Genomic DNA, 2,108 nt, shown 5'->3' on the forward strand with positions numbered 1-2,108 from the left:
AAAAAAAAAAAAAAAAAAAAAAAAAAAAAAAAAAAAAAAAAAAAAAAAAAAAAAAAAAACTATTCTGGGTGAGCAACATATTAAGACCCGAGCAGACCGATACTGTAATCGTAGGCAATATTAGAAATCGAACACTTTCTTGACCCAACATATTACGACCCGAGCATACCGATAATTTTTTTTTTTTTTTTTTTTTTTTTTTTTTTTTTTTTTTTTTTTTNCTCTTATTTTATTTTATTTTGGGTAAAATATAGAAAAGGAAAAAGAAAAAAGAAAAAAAAAAGGATAGTGGCAATTAAGTAATTTAATGAAAAATGGAGGGCAAATGAAAGCAGTCCGCTTCAAACTTGCCCCCTCAAAAAATTCTCCCTCAAATCCCTACATTCAAGATCCCTTCCTCCCAAAGAAATCTCTTAAAAACCTCTCCCTCTACTTCCCCTTCACTCAACCCAGCGATTTTCCAGTTTCTCTTCCGATTGAGCCGCCGGAGCGCCGCCGCCGTCTATAATGGAGGACTGCCTGAGGGAGTCCATGCGAAAATTAGCCCTCTGGTTAACCAAAACCTTCAAGCCAATCATGACGCATGACGAGCTCGAACCTATTATGGTTACTCTAGGCTTTATCGCCTTGGAACCGGCCGTCAACGGCGCCGGAATCTCCTGGAAATCCTACAAATACTCCGCCGCAGATTGCCGTACTAAGTCTGTTTCTCCGCCGCCGCCAATACCGCGACTGCCGTATCCGAGGATCGACGGTCTTCATATTTATACGTACAGAGCATTTCTCGATGCCGTCAATTTTTATCTCGAGAAATTTGATATCTCCGATCTCTTCCATATTAGGTAACAATGTTGTTTAATCCTTTTAATTTTTGTGCTTTTTCTTTAATTTTGGTTGAAAATTTCTCTGTGCTTTTTTCGCTGCTGTTTCGCTTTTCGTTGATTTTGAACGTTTCATCATCCACCGCCTTTTCATTTATTTTCAAGTTTATGACGAAATTGATTGCTCTTTTCTAAAATTTCAACTCTGATTTTAGGAGATTTCTTGTCGTAGTTACAGTTGACTACTGGTTTGATCGAGAATGAACTGAAAAATCATAATATTTTGATTCAGTTTTTTTTTCTTCAAATTCTTTCAACAAATGAATTTCATATGTATGGAAATATTAACTCGATTCGTCTCTGATGATTGACAGTTTTTCTTCTTCTTCTTCTTCTTCTTCTTTTCCTTTTCAATATCATAACATTAAGCAAAATTTTCTTCTTATCGATTAGATGGAAATCTTTGATTCCTTCTAATTTATCTTTAATTATTTTTTGTTACTATATTTATTTCAATTAGGAAAATAAAAAAAATTTAATATATGTAAAATTAGTTATTATTTTCTTAGATGGTAAAGCTATTAAGGCTATTCCCTTTCTCCCAAGTATGAAAAGTCAATTTTGGACAATATTTTCTTTTTAATATATTACTCTTACCTGTTTATAATATATATATATATATATAATCCATATTGACTAGTATTTTAATTTGCAATATTACTTCAAATTAATTTCTGCTTAAATATTTAATTAAGTTTAATTAAGACATTTTATTTGATTTTTCCTATTTTAATTTTTTTTTAAAAAGTTTTCTTTTAACTTTCTAAAATTGCTTCTAAAATCTAAATTTTGAGAAAACAATAAAAAAAAAATTATAAATTTATTTATTTATTTTAGAGCTAACTGAAAAGATTATTATCAAATAACTCAATAAAAATTAATATTGTAGTGAAGAAATTTAAATCTTAATTTTTTTTTAATTGTTTTTTTTTTCCTTCCATTAACTCAAATCCAAACAATAAAATTTGTTATTTAACTAATTTTGCTGCTGAAAAGGAAACAAGATTTATTTACTTTTTACGGGAAATATTTATTTATTTATTATTCTGTATTTGTTGTTTTTTTTTAATTAATTAATTTTTATAAGATTATATTTAAGTATTGGACAGCACGAAACTCCACGCCTGCATGTAGATGTAGTGCAGGCAGAGGCAATAATACTGTAAATTTCACATGCTTTTTGCATTTATCACCTAACACATGACCACCAAAAAAAAAAAAAAAAAA

General features: G+C 29.3%; 1 protein-coding gene across 1 annotated transcript in view; it reads left to right on the forward strand.

The window, feature by feature from the left end:
- Positions 1–390: 390 nt before the first annotated feature.
- LOC111811813 overlaps positions 391–2,108 on the forward strand; it is a 3,282-nt gene continuing 1,564 nt past the window's right edge. Inside the window, exon 1 of the mRNA XM_023698852.1 lies at positions 391–842. Within this exon, the coding sequence (XP_023554620.1) occupies positions 508–842 (335 nt within the window). The 5' untranslated portion in view covers positions 391–507. The remainder of the gene's footprint in view (positions 843–2,108) is intronic.

Source organism: Cucurbita pepo, chromosome LG15, assembly GCF_002806865.2.
Source record: "Cucurbita pepo subsp. pepo cultivar mu-cu-16 chromosome LG15, ASM280686v2, whole genome shotgun sequence".
In the NCBI taxonomy this organism is placed as follows: Eukaryota; Viridiplantae; Streptophyta; class Magnoliopsida; order Cucurbitales; family Cucurbitaceae; genus Cucurbita; species Cucurbita pepo.